Genomic DNA, 23,205 nt, shown 5'->3' on the forward strand with positions numbered 1-23,205 from the left:
CGGAGAATATCTTGACAGTACTTATTTCGTTTTCAAATGCCAGCTGGCTGACTATGAATTCACTCGCCCCTGGGTCTCCGATAGACCGGTTTGCAGCCTGGTACAACTGAGCTACAAAATCTGAATAATGTTCACTGGCACCTTGCCTGATTTTGGTAAGAACTAAATTGGATTGGTCCTTAGAGACTATTTGTCTCCAGGCATGCTTTGCACAATCAGTTATTTGATTGTATATTACAAAGTCATAATTTAACTGTCTTTCTAAATCAGCAAATTCACCTGTCCCTAGAAACATTTCTCCTGGTGTTTCTATATTACGTTTCCTATTCAGTTCTGCCTGTTCAGTACAAAAATCAGTCCAATAAGTTCTCCAGAGCAAGAAATCTCCCCCGCTCAGACAGGATCTGGCTACAGAAATCCAGTCGCTAGGAGGAAGGGGCTGGGAGCAAATATTATCTATCAGACTCTACGAAAGGCGAATTTGGACCGTACGTCTCACATGCACTTTTTAGTTCCTTAATGATTTTAAATGGAATTACAGCATGAACTCTAACTCTCTGATCTTGCTCATTAACTTGCTCAAAAACGGGAAAAAGTTGAAAGCCACTAGTATCCTCCCCCAATTCCTGAGCCTTCTTAATACCTCACTGGAATGGGGTAAGAAAGGTCATTGTTAATCTAGCATACCTGTTAAACTTTGTTCTTTTAGCAGGTATGGGCCGAATTTGAGTAGACTGGGCAGGTGGTGTTAAACGCAGCCTGTCGAAATTTCTCTGTAAATCCCAAATTTCAACATCTGATTCTTGTCCCTCTGACTCTGAGACAAGGTCAGATTCTGCGCTATCACCATTTTGAATTTGGGCTTCTAAGTCACGTGGCTGAGAGGAACTCTGAGCCCCTCTAGGAATCTCTTCTGCATTTTCCTCTCCAGGAAGATCGTTTACCTCCCTTGGAGGGCTTTCTAGGACCTCGGAGGTATCTCCTCTGTGATATTGCTCTCCATAATCTCCCTGCAGAGTAGCCTGATTTTGCAAGTTTAAATTTACATTTTTAACTTTGGGCCTGGCCCCTAGAACCTTCGTTTTTAAGCGGCTTAAAGGAAAAGGAATTAACTTAGCCTCAGGCGGATTTTCCATTTGAATAGACTTGATGGCCTGTTGAATGCCTTTTAGCAGGTCCTCAGGGGGCCACGAACTCTGGCCCATATATTCAAAAAGACAAACTTCCAAAGCCTTCCAGGTTCTCTGAATATTATCTATGCCTCCAGGTAATTCATTAGAAAGACAGACCTTTTGTAACTTTCTTCCTAATTTCTCCCAAGTAAGTAAATTTGGAGATTCTTGTTCACAAAACCAAGTAAAATATTTACCTACAATCTCTAAGAATTGTAATAACTGAGCTTTCTTTATCTGTTTTCCTTTCTGATTAATTATACTATCTAAAATAGTCAGATACATTTCCTTATCCGTAGAAGTTGAATTTCCCATTTTAATTAATTTAACGTCTCTTTCCTTCAATATCTTAAGGTACTTTTGTGACCCAAATTGTCACCACTTCCTTTTGTGACCCAAATTGTCACCACTTCCTTTATCTTTTACTTTTTTCTTTATCTTTATAGCGCGCGCTCCCACTCAATCTAGCTAATCTAGAATGCCCCACGTTGGGCGCAAATTCTACCATGTGGCCAGCGTAATGGCTTCATTAATGAGGTTCTTGGCATAAAAGTTAGCTAGCAGAGATCGAAATAAACACACAGACTCAGTTACCTTTTTCTATGACCAGGTCCGAGACGGCTCCCCTCTCTGGTTCCCTCCTCTAACCGCCCGGCAGGGCAGCAAGGATTACTGAGGGCTAGCAGGAGAGAGAGAGAGCGAGCACGCCAGGGAGTAGCCTTTTATTGGGGAACAAGAAATTCAGGGGATAATTCCATCCAATGAAGGTTGAAGTGGGGGCCGCACTCTAAGGTCAGGGTCAGTGATTGGGCCTCCGGGGTCAGTGGTCAGTTACACCCCCACACAGACAGGTTCTCTCAACAGGAGAGGGCCGGGAAAGCTCCGACACAGCCAGAGCGCCTCAGACCCTGACCGAGAGTCACCCAGTCACGTGTGAGAATGGCTCCAGACAGAGGAGCATTGCAATAAGCGATGGCTGGGCCAAAAAGCACATCTCATTTCTGACAGATGGTAGAAGACAGCGCTGCAGGGGAAGCAGCTGTGGGTGCAACTGTGTTGGGGAGACCAGTGAAGGGAGTTAACAGATGAGGACCCTTCCACAGCCTCATGGCATCTGCAGCACATTCTACCTGCCTCCTAGACACAGAGGAGAGTTCTAGGAAGATCAAACTGCACCTCACACTTGTCCCCTCAGGTGTGGTTTTATTCTAGGAGTAAATAGCTCACTCATACGTATGTATGCCATGTATGTATGAATATGCTCAAATTAATCTTCACGGATACATAAGCAAAGCAAATCTTCAAAGCTTTACACACAAAGTTTTGTTGTGTAAAAACAAAACTTCTCTTTAAAGATGCTTGATATGTAGAAAATCTTTGAGAACAGAGCTCTAACACTTATTGAGGGATAAGTGCAGTATAGAGAGAAGAATTGCTAAAACACATCAAATACTTTATTTATCAGGTTGTATATGAAAATGGAAAGCTACTTTTGAGAGTTATGTAGAAGCCTATTGCTTTAAATCCCAGAATGACTTTAGAGATGTTTCTAATAATAATTCATTGCCTACATTTAATTGTGAGTTAGGTTTACAGCAGCTGCATTTCACATTTGCCTCCCTGGGAGAGAAGACCAGTGTATTTGTTTCTTCTTGGAAAGTGTAAAGAATTAGGAAGAAAACTCCCTTGATCAAAGAGTACCTATTACTTCAGAAGAAATGTGCTTATTATGCGACACCCACAGCCAACACTGGCCACATCAATGAAAAAGGTGCACTGAGGTAACAGTCTCATTAGAGATGTAGTTCTTGATGTTTAACAAATCACACCTTATCTTGCTGCCTCTGATCAGCAGAGATTCAAACTCTGCTGTAGCACAGTTTAAGAACACATGCCAATTGCTATTTACTATTTTGAAAATTCTGTAGAAATTAGTTCATTACACCAAGAAGAGTCCTCACATGTAACATTTTCCTCTCAAATGAATGTGAGACATGTAAATTTCATAACAGCGTTATTTATCCAGGTTTAATTCTAATAAGATTTTGCTTTTCTTCATGTTCAGCTTAATAAAACCACTTTCTTCTTCAAAAATATAAAAATAAAAGTACGAGTAACTGATGGGTTGAAATTCATAGAAATATTTGGTAAACTCTGATCATACATGCTAAAGGTAAGCCTATATAAACCTATGTTCAGAAAAATGTATGCAATTTGTAGATATGTATACATAAACATATGTTCGCATATATACATGTGTGTGAAGACACACGTGAAAGTATCATGAAAACATGTTGCACATCCCAATGTCAGTGCTGATCATGATGCTCCAATGTGTTGTACTGATCAGTTTCTGCTGCCTATCCAAATGCCTACACAAACACCTTATAAAGAAAGCAAATTTATTGAACTACATTTCTGGAGACTCAGGAGCATGGTGCCAGCATCTGCTCACTCCTAGTGAGGGCCTCACAGCAGATGGAATCACAAAGGTAGAAGCATGTACAGAAGAGACCACAGAGCAGAACAGGGAGAAAGAGACAGTGGAGACAGCTGCACTTGCTGTAGGACAACCCATGTTCTCATGGGAACTAATATAATCCATCACTAATCCCCTCCTAGTGACCCCCACATGACCTACCACCTTGTACTGCACCCACTTCTCAAAGGTTTCACTGCCTAACACATAACACTGGGGCAAAAATTCCAATACATGGAATTTGGGTTGGAAACATAAATCACATCCACACTACAGCATGTGTGTATCAAGGGAGAAATGCTAGAATTGTTTGAAATTCCTTCAGTTAGATTCTATCATCAAAAACATGGGAAAATACAAATATGAAGCCCATGAAATTTTCTTCTTTTTTCTTTTTTTTAATTCATTTTGTCTTTTTAAATACATGACAGTGGAATGCATTACAATTTTTATTACACATATAGAACATAATTTTTATATCTTTGTATATAAAGTATGTTCACACCAATCCATGCCTTTATACATGTACCTTGTGGGGGTTTTTTGCATTATGATTCTTATTACACATATATACCACAATATTTTATATCTCTGTTTATATATAAAGTATGTTGACACCCAATTTGAGTCTTCACACATGTTCTTTGGATAATGATGTCCATCACATTCCACCATCCTTGCTAACCCCCTGCACTCTCCCTTTCTCTCCCACCCCTCTTCCCTATCTAGAGTTCATCTACTCCTCCCATGCTCCCCCTCCCTACCCCACTATGAGTCAGCCTCCTTATATCAGAGAAAACAATCAGCATTTGTTTATTTGGGATTAGCTAACTGCACTTAGTATTATCTTCTCCAACACCATCTGTTTACCTGCAAATTTCAGAAGCATATGGAATTTTCAAAGTCAAATATAAAACAGCTAATGTTGAATGATTTTATTTATATAAAGTGCAAAACATTGAAAGTGATCTCTACAGTTAGAAGTCACATACTGGTCACTATTGGGAACACATACAGGAAAGAGGAGTCATACCAACTAGGATATTGTTTTACCATATAGCAGCTGCTTACACAGGAGTTTTCAATTTGTGAAATTTGATTAGAAACACATGCCAACACATACATACAAATGTTTCAAAGATACATATCACTAATTCAATATTAAGTAGTGAACTAAAATTTACTAGTACCCAGTGTTGTAAACAAACAAGATAGACATTAAATAAAGGTTAAAACCTAATTAGCTTATGAAAAGAAAAAATACTGCATTGTGAAAATCACAGCACAAAATTAATAAATTCAATATAAGCTGTTTAATAAAGAGGACATCAGTAGACTTTGCTTCCCATCATGTCCAAGATTACATGAAACATGTCTCATTTCATTGCAAAAGACAAACACTTGATAGTGTTCACTTTGATATTTCCTTCAAAAGACACAGCTGAAACATAAACATAATATGTAGATAAATGAAAAATACGTGTCACTTGTAAATAAAGAAAGAAAAATAATGAAAGCAGATTTATGCTGAAGAATTTGGCTATGGTTGTAATTGGTATATGGAGTCTGAAATTTATATTTGTTACATCTACTTTTACCAAAATATTTTTGGGTGGAAAATAAAGCCAAATCTAAGTGGTATACATGTGCACTTACTCAGGTACACATACAAACACACATGCACACACTGTAATAAAAAAGCACATATGTGTTGATTGTCAATCTTAGAGATATGACTATCACTATTCTTTTTATTTGGGAGTACAAATGAAGAAATGTAAGAATTGTGCAAAGCCTACAATTTACAAGTTCCTCCTGACATTGGGGATTTTCCTATTTCTTATTCCAGAGACACTGAGCCTGGATGCACTGGAGTCCCTGCTCATGAGCAGAAAGGGGCTGAGAGCTGGGAAACTCCCAGCAACTATGGCACCCATCTTTACCAGCAGCCAGTGGGGATTATAAATAACAATCATACAAACCTGAAAAATGCAGGAAACTGTGTAAAAAGACACAAAAGTGCTCACCAAGACAAGGATGTTCTTGGTGGCTCTGGACTCAGGGGAGGACCTGGGGGAGCTGTTCTTATGAACATGCTGCATTCTCTGCTTGTGCCTGTGCAATATGAGCACCATGGAGCTGCTGGCCCAGAGCATGAGCCCCACACACAGGACATCAGGGAATGTTAGCAATGTTGCATACAGTGAGTCTGTGTTTCTGTGATAAGGAACACTAGAACAGTATTCAAAATTTTTCATGCTTGTGATATTATTGTTGCCCCTTTTTCCAGTCATATGTGAAATAATCATAATATTTACAAGCAGGTACAGAATCCAGCTCAGGTATATGGAGAAACCAATGTATTTGGGAGCTTTCACTTTAAGCACTGAACAGCTGGAATTCTCAGGACTAATCTTCATGGCCTGGAAGACACTCAGGAGGCAGGTGCTGCCAATGGACACCCCCCTGCCCACCCTGTGAAGATAGAAAAGCAGCTTGCATCCAACATCACTGAGGAAATCCTTCACTCCAAAAGCTGCCACTGTCTGGGGAACTCCTCTACACAGGAGGGCTAACAAGTTGGCCACAATCAAGTGCTGAATCATGAAGTCTGTGTGTCTTACCGTGAACCCCATGAGGTAATGGACCAGGTAATGGAGGAGAAGAAAAAAATTGCCCAGAGCACCAACCACAGTCTGTGCCAAGAAGATGATACCTACAGCCACATCACTGGCTGCCATTCTGCCATTCCCTGCTGTCCCAGCCAGAGGGTGCTGCATGGGAACAGGAGGCCTGGGCTGCACGTATCCTGTCAACCAAAATCCAGTACTGCCCACACTCAAGAGTTCCCACTCTGAAAACTTACCTAAGGATTTATTTTCACTAGCAGGTTTTAATGAGGCTCATGACTAGTTGAGGCAGAAAGTGTGTATAAATCCCTGTTGTGAAGGCATCACATGGTGATTCCTGAATCTTCCTGACATTACACAGGGGCTGAGATGACCAGCAGAACTTGTGCACACACATGTTAAGTCTCTGTCCAAACTCATACTCTGATCAGGTGCACAGAGGGGTCTTGAACCTGGCTGGGTGTTTACAAAGAGCATAGCATGAACCATCAGGTTTCCATAATGGTAATGAGCAGGTTCTTCTATCAATCCAGATCATATTGACTTCCATTTTTCTATATTCCTATTGTCTTCAAAACTAGTGCTATTCTTAAACTTTTCATTGTAAAATGTTTCCATTCACTTGGAAATATTTATTCTATGTACAAGGTCAATTATGAAGGAACAGTTAGATATTTTAATACCTGCAGATGCACTGAGGGAACTCTAGCCCTGGAGGCACCTGTCCCATGCAGAGTTACCTGCAGCAGGGAGGATTGACTCCACATCAGGACAGATACCCCAAGACTCATATGGTTGTGTGTTAGGAACACAGCTCAGTGGTCCCTGTCACAGAAATTTTGGCACATTCCCAGGCCATGTACTCTTTCTTGGAATACCAAGAAGTAACACATGATTAAAGAGCATAGTGTTGAAACAAAATATTCACTTCTTCAGAAGATACAAATATGAGTTATTTAATAACCAAAGAAAAAATATTTCAAAGAGGTAGGATTAGTAAATGATAGTACAATAGGATCCATCCATGAAAATTGGTATGTGTGGTCATTTAAAAGTCAAAATGCTAGAATGTCTGCATTGATTTGAATGAATATATTTAACAAAAATTTATTGGGTAGAAAAATTTAGGTTCACATGTTAGTGAACAGATAGTGAAGAGCTTTCCTATGTCCCCCGCACATTCATACCCTGCTCCACTATAAGATTCCTATGCCACAATGCATTCACTACAATTAACAGATATCTGACATGAAAAAAATAAAAGCTCTTACAGGTAGTACTAGAAACCTGAAGTAATCCCATCCATTATTTCCTTTTCACAATATAGAGAAATGGGCTCATTATCTTTGAATTCTTAGGCTTTCATGATTTCTACAATTACTCTCTCTGTTGGCTGCACCATGCTGAGAGTCAGAGAAAATGTTCTGCCTGAACAGTCACCATCAGCTCTCTCTCTGCACAGGACTAAGAAGATTCCTGTGAGCTCCTCCTACTCCACACACAGGCAGGGAGATACTATGAGTCTGGACATAGAAATCATGAAGATTTAGTGTAGACTTCCTGTGAGGGAAACTGAGCAGCTGGGTGACTTTAAAACAACCTCCTTGTGCACCTTGAAAATCACATTTAATTTTCATTTGCACTAAACCACAGCAATCCCCGTCAGTAAGAATCACATGTAGTTAAATTAGAACCCATGGTGGTTTGGTATTTAGGATAGGATCCTTTTATCTTTGCTACCTGGAGCCATTCTTCATCAACCATTTTAATACTGTGTGGCCCTGGCTTCTGGAGGGTTCAACCGAGTGTCCCCTTTTCAGCTGTGGTCACTTACCCAGACTCTAGATGGGTCTCTTCCCACAGATGCTGCTCTCAGAGTCACTCTGAGTCACTCTCCAGGCTCTTCCTCTCTGCCAGGCTGGTGACCTCAGTGCAGAGGCCTCTCTGACCAAGATGTGTGCTGCAGGGAGGCGGCCAGCTCCTGAGATATGGGTCTGTGGCTCTGTGACCTCACCTCCCCTGGGACCTGCAATTACCACTGTGCCAGCAGCAGCAATGGCTGTGCAGGCTGGGGGGCTGAAGACACTGCTGGAAACTTTCTCCCCAGGTGTCACTTATAAAAAACAATATTAAACTTTCTTCATAACATGTCTTCAGAGGATATTCTAGTGTTTGGAGAGACTCTTACTTAGCCATGATCCTGGGAGACAACAGGGTGTCACTTGGAGGGGCTGGGAAGTACTGAGGTCTGTCACATGAAGGGCTGGCAGTGAGCTTCGCATGTCTCATTGTATTTCTTTCTTCCCTGGGAAGATTTCTACCCCAAATAAAGTTGCTTCCCATTCTTCATTTCAATGAATGGCACCAGATTTTAGGTATGAGCAGAGAAACGGAAAGAGAGAAAACACATAAGAAGAATATTAAAACAGGTACAAGGAAAAAAGAATGTGGTGCTAGTAGTTCACCTTGGAAGTCACCAGATTCATCTGCACAAACATGAGTGAATTCATTGGATACATTTACACATTGAATGTTAATTCACATCATAATTTTGTGAATAAATATGCCCTGTCAATATTGACCTCCACTACTGACAGGAGAGAGAAACAGAGCAATATCCATCAAACAAAATGAATATAACAAAAGGTTCCTTCAACAATGACATCAGCAGGATTTTCTGACTTGTCTGAGCCAAGATTTCTGTAAATACCAGATATTCAAGGGATACTAACATTAATTCAGTAGCCCCATGAGGTGACCACAGCACAGGAGCCCTTTCATTACTGTACTCCATCCAGCCCTCCAAGGACAATGTACACAATGAGGCACCTTAACTAATGCTGTGAGATTTACCATCCAGTGAAAACCTATGGTGTGAACAGGTGGGTTTTGGGCAGTGACACTAAATGGGAGTGAGTCTGAAGTGGTTAAAAGAATAAGGTCATGAGGAAAGGGTGGACAGGGAAACAAGATGGTAGAGCTCCTGTGATATGGGGGAGAGAGTGCAAAATAGAGAAGATAGATGCAAAAAAGAAAAAACTCATTATCTATCCAGAAAAAGCTCATGGACATGGCTAGGTATAGGCACACCTGGGTTGAGGAGCCAAGGGACACAAGGACATAGGGTTAACCAGGTAAGAGAGACATGAGGTACATGGTCACACAGAAATGAAGATGCTTCTGGGGATGGGGACAGAATACAAAATAATGTTGCAGGTTGCTGAAGGTAAAGCCTCTGAGGTGTTCATAGCTCCACGTGGTGGGAAGTTGCGAACATGGATGGGGGAACAGGGACTGCATTAATTCGTTGTCCAAAACAGGCCCAGAGTGTGACAAAAAATTGAGTCTATGCAGAGAGAATGGGCCTTGGAGGAGACAAATTAGACAGAGAACAATAAAAGAGCTGGGGAAGGGGGTGGGGAAAGAGCTAATGAGGATGATGGCCCTGGCTGCAGTCACTTTGGAGCATGAATTGGGTGTTGAGGAGGCTGAGAGTTGACCTTGGACATTTGGGTGTGGGGCCCAGGGGCCCTGGAGACAGACTAAAGAAATGGAGTTGAGGGTGGATACAAGAGAGGACAGAACTCTGATGATGAGACTTGTTGGGTTAATGGAAGGCAGAAGGGCTGTCATGAGGCCACTATGAGAGACATCACTGAGGAACAGACATTAAATATGTCACAACACAGCTGTGTGGGGGTTAGGCATGGAATAGATTCCTGGCTCTAAGGGATGGGGGAGGTTCAGTGTGTGGCTACAGCTCAGAGTGAGAAGCCAAGCCTCTGTGAACATTAGGGTAACATGCATTCAGACTCAGCCCTGCTTTTGGAGGGGTGAAGGACAACTGAATTTGTGTACACTTGTGGTGTACATGAGGAATCCACATGGGTAGATACTATGGAATGATTACCAAAAATCAGGTAATTTACCTACGTATCATGTAATATACTTAACTTGTGTGGGGGACATTGAAGATCACTCAGCAAATTAGAAGCACACAACACTGTCTTGCTATCTGCAGTTCCATGCTGTATAGCAGATCCACAGGGTTCATTCATGTAGTAATGGAACTTTGTGCACTAACAATAATCTCCCATGTATTTCACTATCCACCACTTTACAATCCTCATTACACTCTGTTTTTGTAAAGTTCACTTTTGTAGAAGTTAAAAGTTTGGTGTCCTGTGTGGCAATGTTAAGAGGTGGTGGAACGTTTATGAGATGACCCTGGTGGAGGTTGACAGGTCACTGGGTCTTTGTCCATTGAAATAATCAAGGTATTTCTCATGAGACTCTCACTAGCTCTCATGAAAGGGTTGATATAAGGGTCTGCTTACTAGTTTTCAAATTCACCATGTGATCTCTTACACACACATTCCTCATGTTTCCCACCACCTCCATATGACACACAATGCAGCCACACAGGAAATGAGCCAATGTGGGTGGCATGCTCATGAGGATGCTAAACTGAAATATGATTTCTCTCTCTCTCTCTCTCTCTCTCTCTCTCTCTCTCTCTCTCTCTCTCTCCCCAAAATGTAAAATAAAGATATTGTGTCCACCTAAAACTTAAAAATAAATAAATACTTTTAAATGAAATACCTAAATTCTTGGATTTTGACATAGAAGAGGCTAATAAACAAGGCTTTCTGTGATATCTATATGAGATCATTAGACTCTTCTCTCGGGATTGCACACACCCTCCTTGATCCTGATTTCAGCCTCCTCAGATCATCTCTTCCTTACTATGATCTACATTGTTATTCTGTATTTTAAATAATAAAGCTTTGGGGCATCAGTTCTTCTGACATCCTTATGGTCACACCACACCTGGGACTTTTACCTGGCCAAGAAGTACAATCTGGAAATAAGGCAGTGAGACATGCCAAGGCACAATATCTGGAACATATTCATTAGAGTGGGACAAGTTTACAGTTGGCTTTAGCATTGTATCACAAGGAGGATTTTTTAAGAAAAAAATAATTTATCTATAGTATTGACAATATTCATGGTTGGGTGAGCATGATTTTGTGATGGGAGCCCTTAGATGACCTGTCCCTCACTTCCAATTTGATGGCCTTATAACTCACTCCCATGACTCCTCTCCATATAGGTGGAGGATCTGGGGACTCCTCAGGCACAGCTCCTCCCATGGATCTCTAGAGTCTTTGATGTTTTAGGTGTTTCTCTTCCTTCCTTGGACTCTCAATTCCCTCTGCACTCAAAGACATTTTCCACCCTTAAAGTCGATGTTACCCCAGGCTGCTTATTAGCATAAACAACCTTGAACAGACAGTGTATAGAAAAAACGGAACATCCATCCTCCTGTGAAATGTTCATGTCACAGAAAAATCAAGAGAATTCTCTTTCCTTCAGGCCCACATGTGTATTTATATACTCAATACACGTACACATTTTTAAAATAAAGGTGTATTTGGATTTTGATGTTTTAGTGAATTTTGACATTTTTATTTCTTTTGTATGTACAGATCTTTTCAAGCTCAGAATCCAGGACCAGGGACACAGGGCAAGACAAGTCTTGAGATCTTTGGCAGAATGTCATTGTAGTATTAAGGGATACAAATAGGGCTATAAACTCTAAACAGCTACCACTTATCCTCATTTCTCATTAGGGAATAGCCAATAGTCCATTCCTAAAGAAAAGATACATAGAACCTCTTAATCTGCAAAAGATAAAGTGACCCAAATTATATGCCACTTTAGGAAGCTTCTCATTGCTGTGAAAAAAGCCTCCAACAAGGATTACCTAGAGGAGGAAGATTATGTGAGTTCATGGTCTCAGAATGCTGGGTGCATTGAAAACTGACATGATTCCTCTGAGCCCAAGGTGAGGCAGAGCATCCAGGGAGATGGCATGGAAGTGGGTATCTGCTCCCCTCAAGGCAGACAGGAAGCATAATGGGAAGACAGGAAGAAGCCACAAGGAAAGATGCCCTCTTCCAGTGCTCACACCCAGTGACACGTCTCCCCCAGTGACACTACACCTGACTACAGTTCCAACGGATCAGTCCATTCAGACTAATGTGGATGGGTAAAGTTACAGCTACCACAATGGAATCACTTCAGCTCTGAATATCCCTAAATTAGCACAGGAGATTTATATCCAAGCCATAAAACAGGCCAAACTACTGTGTAACTATAACATAGCTGGATATATATTGAAATGTTCATTTGTTGAAATGTATCTCTCTCAACCCTTGGATTAAAAAAAAAGTACCCATCTATCCCCACATGATTAGACATCCTGGTGCTGGAAGCAGACCAACTCCATCTTGGAAAACCTTTCTTGACACTTTACGGTGGGCATGGCTACCAGTTTGGATGCCATTTGAGCAGGTACCTGATTTCCAATCCCCAATGGTGTTAACTAGGCACAGTGGCCACCCAGCACAAGAACAGCTCTCAGTTGGGCAGGAGTGCAGTGTGGACAGGGCACTGCCCACCTGGTGTGAGCCTGGAGGTGAGAGGTCCTGCAGTTGGGACCTGATAAATAAGAAAGGGGAGGGGACTAAAGTCTGGAGCATAACAGAGAGATCAGGATTTGGGAAATCTCCAGGCAAGAAAGGGAGATGAACCAGGGTCTCAAGTCAGACAAATGGTCACAAAAAAAGACCCGCAGGGCACTGTTTTCCTGCTGGGACTGGTAGGTGGCACTCCCAACTTCCAAACGCTCCACACCAGATCCAGTCTTCACACCCTGGTTGCCTACACCATCCTGAGGGTAGGGACACCTAGTGAATGAGACCACCCCACCTACTGCATGAGAAGAGAAAGAAACGGATCTGTAAGAGTATTTTTTCTTTCTTTTTTCTCTTATTCTTTCTCTTATACCCTTCTATTCTCTGGCCCTCACATCCCCAACATATGTAAAACCAAGAACTTTGCGTGAAATAGGACTTTGAGAACTGAGTCACCTAATTAATATAATATAAAGGAATTGCATAAGTCTTTTTTTTTCTTTTTTTGCCTCTTTTTCTTCTCTCATTTTTTTCTCTATTTCTTTCCCTTTTTTCTCTTTCTTCTTCCTTCACCCTTCAAATTATACTATTTTAACATCCTGTGTTTTTCTAAAAACATATATGTGTTTGTTTTATGTACTCTCCTGTCTTCCCATGTAATTATCTACCCCAAATTACCTTCTATCTATTCTCCTGCTACTAACCCTCTTCACTAGATTTTTCTGTCACATTTCCTAAGATACATTAACTATATACCCTCCCATCTTCTCTCTTCAACATATTGTCCTATGCCTGACCGCCAGTCCATTGTCCACCACCAGAAACTGTAAAACTTTTTATGAAACTACTGATTATTTTTTAAATAATAATTGAATCCAACATTTCTGGACATTGAGACTAAACTGTAAATGTCTTAATAACAATAATTTGTTCATAGGTGATGTATTGTTGATATTGGGATCTGTTGAGATTGCCCTTCCCCACAAAGGAGAGATCTTGGAGCCCTACAAGAGCACTACAAATCTATAGGGTAAAAACAATAACACACCAGATCCACAGAGTGGAAAGGAAGACACATGAGCAACATGAGAATACAAGGGAAGAAAGTACCTCAAACAAATCAAGACAATACATTATAAGCATTGGCAGCTACAGTAGAAAAAATTACAAAGATTTCAGGATATACAGGGTTAAAACATTTTGGAATCTCAAAGAAGACATAAGAGAACAAATACAGGATGTGAAAGTCCAGTTCAACAATGAGCTACATAAACTAATCCAAGAAGCAAAAGATCACCTCAACAGGAAGATAGAGGTTCTTAAAAAATAAGACAGAAATCCTTGAAATAAAAGAAGTAATAAACCAAATTAAAAACTCAAAGCATCACCAATAGAGTTGACCACTTAGAAGGTAGGACATCAGACAATGAAGATCAAATAAGTCATCTTGTAAAGAACATAGACCAGAGTGAAAATGATAAAAAAAAAAAAAACATGAGCAGAACATACAAGAAACATGGGATAACATAAAAAGAGCAAATTTAAGAGTTATTTGGATAGAGGAAGGCATAGAGGTACAAACCAAAGGAATGAACAATTTATTCAATGAAATAGTGTCAGAAAACTTTCCAAACATTAAGAATGAATTGGAAATTCAAATTCAAGAAGCCTACAATACACCAAATGTTCAAAGTCACAACAGACCCACACCAAGGCACATTATAATGAAAATGCCCAACATACAAAATAAGGAGAGAATTTTAAAAGCCACAAGAGAAGGTACTCTGATTACATATAAGGGAAAATCAATTAGGATAACATCAGATTTTTCAACACAGACCCTAAAAGCTAGAAGATCCTGGAACAATATATATCAACTTCTGAACAATAATGGGTGCCAACCAAAAATCTTGTAACCAGCTAAATTGAGCTTTAGATCAATAAATGAGAAAGAACCAAACTAATTTTTTTTTCTCAGCAAAAGAAACAATCTTTGAGGTGAACAGAGCCTACATCCTGGGATCAAATCTTTACCCCTCAGACATCAGATAGAGCACTAATCTCTAGGGTATATAAAGAACTTAAAAACCTAAGCACCAAAAAAACAAATAACCCAATCAACAAATGGGCCAAGGATCTGAATAGACACTTCTCAGAAGAGGATATACAATCAATCAACAAATATATGAAAAAATGCACATCATCTCTAGCAATTAGAGAAATGCAAATCAAAACTACTGTAAGATATCATCTCACTCCAGTCAAAATGGCAGCTATTATGAATACAAATAACAGTAAGTGTTGGTGAGGATGTGGGGAAAAGGTATACTCATACATTGCTGGTGGGACTGCAAATTGGTGAAGCCAATATGGAAAGCAGTATGGGGACTCCTTGGAAATCTGGGAATAGAACCAGCATTTTACCCAGCTATCCCGCTCCTCAGACTATATTCAAAGAACTTAAAAACAGCATATTACAGGGACACAGCCACATCAATGTTTATAGCAGCACAATTCACAATAGCTAAACTGTGGAGCCAACCTAGATGACTTCAGTGGATGAATGGATTTAAAAATGCAGTATATATACACGATGGAATTTTATTTAGCAATAAAAGAGAATAAAATCATGGCATTTGCAGGTAAATGGATGGCGTTGGAGAAAACAATGCTAACTGAAGTTAGCTAACCCCCTAAAAACAAATGCCGAATGTTTTCTCTAATATAAGGAGGCTGACTCATAGTGGGGTAGGGAAGAGGAACATGGGAGGAATTGATGAATTCTAGATAGGGAAGAGGGGAGGGAGAGAAAGGGAAGAGGCAGGGGATTAGTAAGGATGGTGGAATATGATGGACATCATTATCCAAAGTACATGTGTGAAGACCTGAATTGGGCGTCATCCTACTTTATATACAAACAGAGATATAAAAAATTGTGGTATATATGTGTAATAAGAATTGTAATGCAGGGTCTGGGGATGTGGCTCAAGTGGTAGTGCGCTCGCCTGGCATGCGTGCGGCCCAGGTTCGATCCTTAGCACCACATACAAACAAAGATGTTGTGTCTGCCAAAAACTAAATAAGAAATACTTAAAAAATTCTCTCTCTCTCTCTCTCTCTCTCTCTCTCTCTCTCTCTCTCTCTTAAAAAAAAAGAATTGTAATGCAAAAACAGTATATGTATAAAGACATGGATTGTGAACATACTTTATATACAAAATATGAAAAATTGTGCTCAATATGTATAATAAAAATTGTACTGCATTCCACTGGCATGTATTTTAAAAAATAAAATCAATTTTTAAAAAAAGAAGAAAATTAAAGGGATAAAAATAGGAAAAAAATAAAATTACTTCTTTGCAAATAATATAATTGAGAAGGTACACACAAAATACCACCAAAACATTTGTACAGGTGATAAATTCAGTAAAGTAGCAGAATATAAAATCAACAGATAAATCAGTCACTTCCCTATGCAAACAATGAATCTACTGAAAATGAAATTCAAAAAGTGATCCCATTCACAATAACACCAAAATTAGAATACCTACGGATAAATCTAACCAAGGATATGAAAGGCCTCTAAAAATAAAATAGAAAACAATGAAGAAAAAAATTGAAATAGAATGTAGAAAATGGAAAGACAACCCATGTTTTGGATAGGAAGATTGAATATTATAGGACTGAACATATAATCAAAACGACTTTAAGTATTTAATGCATACTAACCAAAATATCAATGACAATTTCACACAATGACAAAGTGACACAAAAGAGTTCTCATAAGAAATGAGATAGAAATGAGCAAATAGAAAATCATAAATGACCACAAATAGACAAGAGTAAAAGAGATATTCCAAGAAACATCATAATCATCACTGAAAATTAAGACAGAATATTTAATCTACAAGAAAAAAAAAGCATCAGGTCACATTAAGAGGCAAATCAATAAGATCCACCTTTGAATTCTCAACTCAAGACACCAATATTAAAGAAACACTAGAATGAGATATTCTAAGCTGAAAAAAAAATTTGCATCAAGATTGCTATATCCCCGAAAAAATCTATTTCAAAATGAGTGGGGAAATTAAAACATCGCATGACAAAGATAAACTAAAAGAAATCACAACAACCAAGTTATAACTATGAAAACTATGCAAAGATATGCTGCACACAGAGAAATCCAGAACAAACTCCAAAGATATCAAGGGGATGATGCCTACTGTAAGAGTAAATGAAAAATCTAAATCAAATTAAATATAGCAAAAATATCAGAAAACTACAAACTTATATTCAAGCTAACTCTAAAAAATGGTCTCTACTTCCCAATTAAAAGACATAGATTAGCAGAATAAATCAAAAGATAAGATCCAACAGGATGCTGTTTGCAAGAGACTGATCACAGAGGCAAAGATGCCCACATGCCAAAGTTTGTAAAAGGACATTTACATATCACAAAAATGGGATCTGAAAACAATCAGGAGGAGCTAGCTATTCTCAGATGAAACCAAAGGAGATTTCAAGCAAAAGTTAACCACAGAAGGACAGTACATTCTGCTGAAGTAACAATGCAAACAGAAGAAATAACAGTAGTACATACACATGCTCCAAATGTCAGGACACGTTAAATAAAATTATTCTTAATATTATATTCAAGATATACTACAATAAAATAATACCTAGTAATTATAATTCACTTTTATCACCAATAAATAGGTCATCCAAAGATAAAATCAACAAAGATATTACTAACGTAAATAGAACTATAAACCCAATGGGTCTGATAGACATTTAGAATACACCTCACCATGTCACCTCTTCCTCTCACACACATTCTTCCCCTAATATCATCCATCATCATGTGACATAGCCCAGGAGACTCACAGAAACTGAGCTGCTGTTGGTGCCATACTCATGATCTACCTAAACCATGAGACAAACTCTTCTCTCTTCAGGGAACTGAGCTTCTAGGGATTTGTCATGTTGCCTCCTATCCCTGTGTGAGATGCAGAGACTCTTCCCTCTGGAAGATTCCCAGTTCCACATCCAGCCTTCAGGCTCTCCTGACTTCAGTCTCCTGGGGTCATCTCTCCACCTGGGATGGGTTACATTCTTCTGTATCTTTGAAACCTGCAGCTTCATGGAACAGGCACCAAACCCCTTATATCTTTCATGCTTGTCCTTGGACACACAGCACCCAGGAGGGTTCACAGGTCCACAAACACAACCTGAGGATTAGGCAGGGAGTTCTCCAAGGCCTTGTGTCTGTGGCCTGTTTGTTGTAGTGGGACAAGTCTACAGTGCCCTCTAACATGGGCTCATGGGCAAGGTGCACTTAAATACATGTGTAACCCAGAATGTGGGCAACCAGCACTGATGGCAGAGGCTGCATGGCCCTGTTCCCATGAGAGTCATTTACTTGGGATGGCTTTATATCTCCTCTAGACATCTGTTGTTGTAGCTTGAGGATCTGGACACTAGGGCATATCATCTTCTATGGATCTCCAAAATTCTTGCTGTTCTTTGGTTTCAGTCTTGTTTCTCTCTACAGTAACCAAACCTGGATTCTGCCCCCAAATTTGACTCAATCTCTATCACTGAAGGCTCTCAATTAGCTTCAACCTCCATGAAAGAACATAATGCAGAAAAAACAGCACATGAACCTACCCTTGAGACATGACCACACTCAGGAAATGCAATCAATGTGGAACAATGTCAAGACCCATTTCTTCACTGTGTTCATGCTAGAAACTGTTTCCATGAGTGAATACTTTAGTAAAACAGTGATTCAACAAATGCAGTCATTAGGACCAAGTTGGTTTTATTGGCTTCAAGCAACATTTAACAAAGATTGATGTGACTAGGCATTCAGACAAGGAAGACCTGTAATCCCAGCTACTCAGGAGCTGGGGCAGGAAAATTGCAAGTTTGCAGCCAGCCAGAGCAATTCAGTGAGACTATGCTGCAAACACAGTGTTTTATAAAGAAGGCTGGGATGTAACTAAGTGGTAGCAAACTTGTTTCACATGCAAAATGCCTTATGCTCAATCTCCAGCCCAGTAAAAACAAACAAAGAAATAAATAAGAAAGCCAACACCAAAGTGACATTAAAGGATTCTGTGCACAAGGATGAGGTCACCCACCCTACTTACTTGCACCATTCCCAGGCCAATTCTACATGCAACCAGCTGAAATACCCTTGCTTCCCTAGAAAGCTGTGTAAGTGAGAAATTAAATAGTTGATAATTGTGCATAAACATACAATCAACACACTTGTGATAAGATTTGGGAGGGTTGCACTCCAGAGCCTGGATAGAAAGGAATCTAGGTAAAGACATGATGTGGTCATCCAAAAAAACACAGAAAATAGCAGAGAAATCTTCACCGACCACACATAGGATTATACAAAGCAGGAAATGAGAAGCAAAGGGCTTTTTGCAGAGCTCATGAAGCCCAAGGTGGTTCTGGGGCTCAGCCAGCACCATGCTCCATCCTTCACACAGCAGGGATCCCCAGGGCCTTCCAGGTATTTTATTTTCTTAAACAATGAAGAAGTTAAAGATGTCTGAGACACATTAGGAGAGGTTACCAGCAGGATGTTAATATTTTCAGAAAGTAGGCTGAAAATTTTCCCATTTGGCTGAGGCTGTGACAATCTGTACACCATGTGAATGTGGGGTAGGTAACCAATAAAACATGGCCCAATTACCTGGTAGATAATGTGTGCCTGCACATATCACTGGACCAACAAGGTGTAATGCTAAAAGGACCACTGGGCCACATGTGGAGGGTGCCCTTTAGAGCTGGGCATGAAGATGGAGTCCCAGCAGTCAGGAAGTGGAGAGAAGCTGGAATGCAGGTGTCCATGTGTCCTTCAAGGAGCATGCAAGGCATACAAGCTGCCAACGGAGGTATTCTATAATTCTAGATGGCCACTTGACTGAACAGACAGATTGAACACCAAGTGCAGAGGAGGAGCATTGCAAAAAGCTGTGGCTGTGCCAACAAACACATCTCATTTCTGACAGATGGTAGAGGCCAGCGCTGCAGGGGAAGCAGATGGGGTGCAGCTGTGTTGGGGAGACCATTGATGGGAGTTAACAGATGAGGACCTTCCACAGCCTCGTGGCATCTGCAGCACACTCCACCTGCCTCCTCGACACAGAGGAGGGTTCTAGGAAGACCAAGCTGCACCTCACACTTGTGGTTTTATTCTAGCAGTAAATAGCTCACTCATACGTATGTATGCCATGTATGTATGAATATGCTCAAGTTAATCTTCACGGATACATAAGCAAAGCAAATCTTCAGTTGTGTAAGAACAAAACTTCTTTAAAGATGCTTGATATGTAGAAATTCTTTGAGAACAGAGCTCTAACACTTATTGAGTGATAAGTGCAGTATAGAGAGAAGAATTCCTAAAACACATCAAATACTTTACTTATCAGATTGTATATTAAAATGGAAAGCTACTTTTGAGAGTTATGTAAAAGCCTATTGCTTTAAATCCCAGAATGACTTTAGAGATGTTTCTAATAATAATTCATTGCCTACATTTAATTTTGAGTTAGGTTTACAACAGCTGCATTTCTTCCTGGGAGAGAAGACCAGTGTATTTTTTTCTTCTTGGAAGAAAACTCACTTGATCAATGAGCACTTGTTTCTTCAGGAGAAATGTGCTGATTATGTGGCACCCACAGCCAACAGTGGCCACATCAATAAAAAAGGTGCACCAAGGTAGAAGTCTCTTTAGAAATGTAGTTCTTGATGTTTAACAAATCAGACCTTATCCTCCTGCCTCTGATCAGCAGAGATTCTAAATCTGTCGTAACACAGTTTAAGAACACATGCCAATTGCTATTTACTATATTGAAAATTCTGTAGAAATTAGTTCCTTACACCAAGAAGACTCCTCACATGTAACATTTTCCTCTCAATTGAATGTGAAAAATGTAAATTTCATAACAGCGTTATTTATCCAGGTTTAATTCTAATAAGATTTTGCTTTTCTTCATGTTCAGGTTAAGAAAAGCTTTTTTCTTCTTCAAAAATATAAAAATAAAAGTATGAATTTCAACCTGATGGGTTGAAATTCATAGAAATATTTGGTAACTCCGATCATACATGCTAAGGCAAGACTGTATAAACCTATGATCAGAAAATTGTGTGTAATTTATAGATAATTATACATAAACATATGTTCACGTATATACATTATGTGAAGAAACACATGAAAGTACCATGAAAACATGTTGCACATCCCACATGTCAGTGCTGATCATGATGCTCCAATGTGTTGTACTGATCAGTTTCTGCTGCCTATCCAGATGCCTACACAAACACCTTATAAAGAAAGCAAATTTATTGAACTACATTTCTGAAGATTCAGGAGCATGGTGCCAGCATCTGCTCAGTCCTGGTGAGGGCCTCACAGCAGATGGAATCACAAAGGTAAAAGCACTTACAGAAGAGACCACAGAGCAGAACAGGGAGCAAGAGACAGTGAAGACAGCTGCACTTGCTGTAGGACAACCCGTGTTCTCATGGAAACTAATATAACCAATCATCAATCCTTTCCAAGGTGACCTCCCCATGACCAACCAACTTGTATTGCATCCTCTTCTCAAAGGTTTAACCACCCAAGAAATCACACTGGGAATTTCCAACATGTGAAATTTAGGTTGGAAACGTAAATTACATTCATACGAGAACATGTGTGCATCAAGGGAGAAATGCTAGAATTGTTTGAAATTCCTTCAGTTAGATTCTGTCATCAACATCATGGGATAATACACATTTGAAGCCTATGAAATTTTCTTCTTTTTTCTTTTTTTTTAATTGATTTTTTCTTTCTAAATACATGACAGGGGAATGCATTACAATTCTTATTACACATATAGAGCAAAATTTTTATATCTTTGTATATAAAGTATGTTCACACCAATCTATGCCTTTATACATGTACCTTGTGGGGTTTTTTTGCATTATAATTCTTATTACATATATATATACCACAATATTTTATATCCCAGTTTATATACAAAGTATGTTGACACCCAATTTGAGTCTTCACACATGTACTTTGGATAATGATGTCCATCACATTCCACCATCCTCACTAATCCCTTGCCCTCTCCCTTTCCCTCTCACCCCTCTTCCCTATCTAGAGTTCATCTACTCCTCCCATGCTCCCCCTCTCTACCCCACTATGAGTCAGTCTCCTTAAATCAGAGAAAACATTCAGTATTTCTTTATATGGGATTAGCTAACTGCACTTAGCATTATCTTCTACAACGCCATCTGTTTACCTGCAAATGCCAGAAGCATATGGAATTTTCAAAGTCAAATATAAAACAGCTGATGTTGAATGATTTTATTTATGTAAAGTGCAAAACATTGAAAGTGATCTCTTCTGTAGAAGTCACATACTGGTCACTATTGGGAACACATACAGGAAAGAGGAGTCATACCAACTAGGATACTGTTTTACCATGTAGCAGCTGCTTGCACGTGTTTTCAATTTGTGAAATTTGATTAGAAATGCATGCCAACACATACATACAAATATTTCAAAGATGCGTATCACTAATTCAATATTAAGTAGTGAACTAAAATTTACTAGTACCCAGTGTTGTAAAAAAACAAGGTAGACATTAAATAAAGGTTAAAACCTAATTAGCTTACGAAAAGAAGAAATATTGCATTGTGAAAAATCACAGTACAAAATCAATAAATTCAATATAAGCTGTTTAATAAAGAGGACATCAGTAGACTTTGCTTCCCATCATGTCCAAGATTATATGAAACATATGTCTCATTTCATTGCAAGAGACAAACACTTGGTAGTGTTCACTTTGATATTTCCTTTAAAAGACACAGATGAGGGGCTGGGGATGTGGCTCAAGCGGTAGCGCACTCGCCTGGCATGCGTGCGGCCCAGGTTCGATCCTCAGGACCACATACAAACAAAGATGTTGTGTCCGCCGATAACTAAAAAATAAATAATAAAATTCTCTCTCTCTCTCTCTCTCTCTCTCTCTCTCTCTCTCTCTCTCTCTCTCTCTCTCTTAAAAAAAAGACACAGATGAAACATAAACATAATATGTAGTTAAATGAAAAATATGTGTCACTTGTAAATAAAGAAAGTAAAACAATGAAAGCAGATTTATGCTGAAGAATTTGGCTGTGGTTGTAATTGGTATATGGAGTCTGAAATTTATATTTGTTACATCTACTTTTCCCAAAATATTGCTGGGTGGACAATAAAGCCAAATCTAAGTAGTAAACATGTGCACTTACTCAGGTACACATACACACACACATGCACACACTGTAATTAAAAAAGCACATGTGTGTTGATTGTCATTCATAGAGATATGACTATCACTATTCTTTTAATTTGGGAGTACAAATGGAGAAATGTAAGAATTGTGCAAAGCCTACAAT

At 39.4% G+C, this 23,205-nt stretch overlaps 1 protein-coding gene across 1 annotated transcript; it reads right to left on the bottom strand.

Moving 5' to 3' along the window:
* Nucleotides 1-5,453: 5,453 nt before the first annotated feature.
* LOC143384267 (vomeronasal type-1 receptor 4-like) lies at nt 5,454-6,392 on the bottom strand. The gene has a single exon (XM_076839311.1). It carries the CDS (start codon nt 6,390-6,392, stop codon nt 5,454-5,456), a length of 939 nt encoding a protein of 312 aa, XP_076695426.1.
* Nucleotides 6,393-23,205: the final 16,813 nt, after the last annotated feature.

This window comes from Callospermophilus lateralis, chromosome 18 (genome assembly GCF_048772815.1).
Source record: "Callospermophilus lateralis isolate mCalLat2 chromosome 18, mCalLat2.hap1, whole genome shotgun sequence".
Taxonomy (NCBI): Eukaryota; Metazoa; Chordata; class Mammalia; order Rodentia; family Sciuridae; genus Callospermophilus; species Callospermophilus lateralis.

Bases quoted from the DNA above. Each gene is read 5' to 3' on its own strand.
- LOC143384267 (XM_076839311.1), bottom strand. From the start codon at position 6,392: ATGGCAGCCAGTGATGTGGCTGTAGGTATCATCTTCTTGGCACAGACT.